General features: G+C 38.0%; 1 protein-coding gene across 1 annotated transcript in view; it reads left to right on the forward strand.

The window, feature by feature from the left end:
* Positions 1–595: 595 nt before the first annotated feature.
* Positions 596–1833, forward strand: part of asl (argininosuccinate lyase) — a 10223-nt gene continuing 8985 nt past the window's right edge. Inside the window, exons 1-2 of the mRNA XM_015373870.1 lie at positions 596–610; positions 752–946. Coding sequence (XP_015229356.1) covers positions 596–610; positions 752–946 — 210 coding nt within the window. The remainder of the gene's footprint in view (positions 611–751; positions 947–1833) is intronic.

Raw genomic sequence — 1833 nt, forward strand, 5'->3', positions numbered from 1 at the left:
ATTAGAACTGCAAATATACAATATTAGAACTGCAAATATACAGTCATAGGTTTATATGACTGTTTTTTTTTTACTGTTTTAAAGGATGCATTTGAAAAAAAAAATGAAATTGTCCAGAGAGCTATTCTTAACAAAACTTCTTTTTTTTTTACACTTGTGTATACAAATGACAAAATTAATCCGCCTAAGTCTATTTTTTTTTAAATATTTTATTTAAAAATTCAATATAAAACATGAATGCATAAAAACCTGCATTTTATTTCTGTGTTAAATGCTGTTTAAAGTAACAGATTATAATTAAAAGTCGTCTCCGGACTGGACTTACTGGTTAGCTATTAGTTACCTCTGCGCAAAACCATATGATTGATAGGTTATAGCAGAGGTCCACCGGTAGAGGGTGCTACCTATGAAACCGCCCTTTATTATTGTCTGTTACGTAGCAACAGGAGCCGCTGTGACGTCTCCGCTGACGCTCTTAAAGCGACACCGACAATAAATCGCCTTGTTTTCTTTCTGTGCTTGTACAGGCGTCTTCCACAGCCAACAACTGTCCTCAGAGACAACACCACACACACAGCCTACGGGGAGGGTTAATATGGCCAATATGGAGGTACACTAGAGCTGAAGAGACAGCAGACACTTATTCCAACCGTCAGCTGGACCTTATCCAAACAGGCTGTCAAACAGGCTGTCAAAGTCTTACTGAACCCTCCTTTTCAGCTCCTTCATTGCTCCTGTGTTTGTGCTACAGGGAACTAAACTATGGGGAGGTCGTTTCGTTGGAGATACCGATCCAATCATGGAGAAGTTCAATGCGTCCATCACCTATGACCAGAGGATGTGGGACGCTGATGTCCGCGGGAGCAAGGCGTATGTCAAAGCTCTGGAGAAGGCCAACCTGGTCAGCACGGAGGAGATGGAGCAGATTCTGCAGGGAATGGATCAGGTGAGAGGAAATAGACAGCCATGCAAAAACTACTGAACATTTTATTGGGATCGCACAAAGAAGTGCATAACTGTTAGTGGGAAAATAAATTATACAAAGTTTTTATTTCTCTTTGTTTGTTTTTGTAAACAAGAATCTAAAAAGAAGTGCATTCTCATTTTTACTTTATTTGAAAATAGCTTTTTGAGTGTAGTTTTATCTCATTAGAGAACCTTTTTAATTGTTTGTTTTACTCAGGGGCGGAGCGAGATGGGGGGCCAGAGGTGGCCATGGCCACCCTTAACCAATCATTGGCCCCCCTTGTGCCCCCCCTCTAATACAGACGGTGGCAGCAGTAATACTCTCAAGGGGAATATTCCAACTTATTAAACATTTAAATTTTTCATTTATTAGCATGACAATTAAAACACTGTGTTTAATTATACACATCAAAATACTAACATTAAAGTTTATATATACAGGATTCATGCTCTCTTCAGAACTAAATTTTGTGTTATATGGGGTAAAGAGAAAATGATGTGTTTCTGCAAGTCATCTAGGAGTCTTCAGTGAAATCATAGAAGAGTAACTACTTTAATAATAATGTAGATATTAGTCTATGTAAATATTAGTTTTATGCACAAAATTTTTGTTATAAAAGTAGGTAATTAATGACAATGGAAAAGATGTTCGCCCCAGAAATTTTGTCCACTAAACCTTTTATTTAGATAGAATGGATGTTTAAATATATGCGTGTATTTGTTAGCAAAGGCTGAAGGAAAGTATAGTTTGTCATATTTAGAAAATATGGATGTTGCGCTCGTTCCAGTTTAGATTGACCCTAAGGTTCTGGCGCCTATCTGTTTTCGGCCACCCCTCAGTGTACATTGGTTTTTGACTGGCCACCC

This window comes from Cyprinodon variegatus, unplaced genomic scaffold (assembly GCF_000732505.1).
Source record: "Cyprinodon variegatus isolate N-32 unplaced genomic scaffold, C_variegatus-1.0 Scaffold94, whole genome shotgun sequence".
NCBI lineage: Eukaryota > Metazoa > Chordata > Actinopteri > Cyprinodontiformes > Cyprinodontidae > Cyprinodon > Cyprinodon variegatus.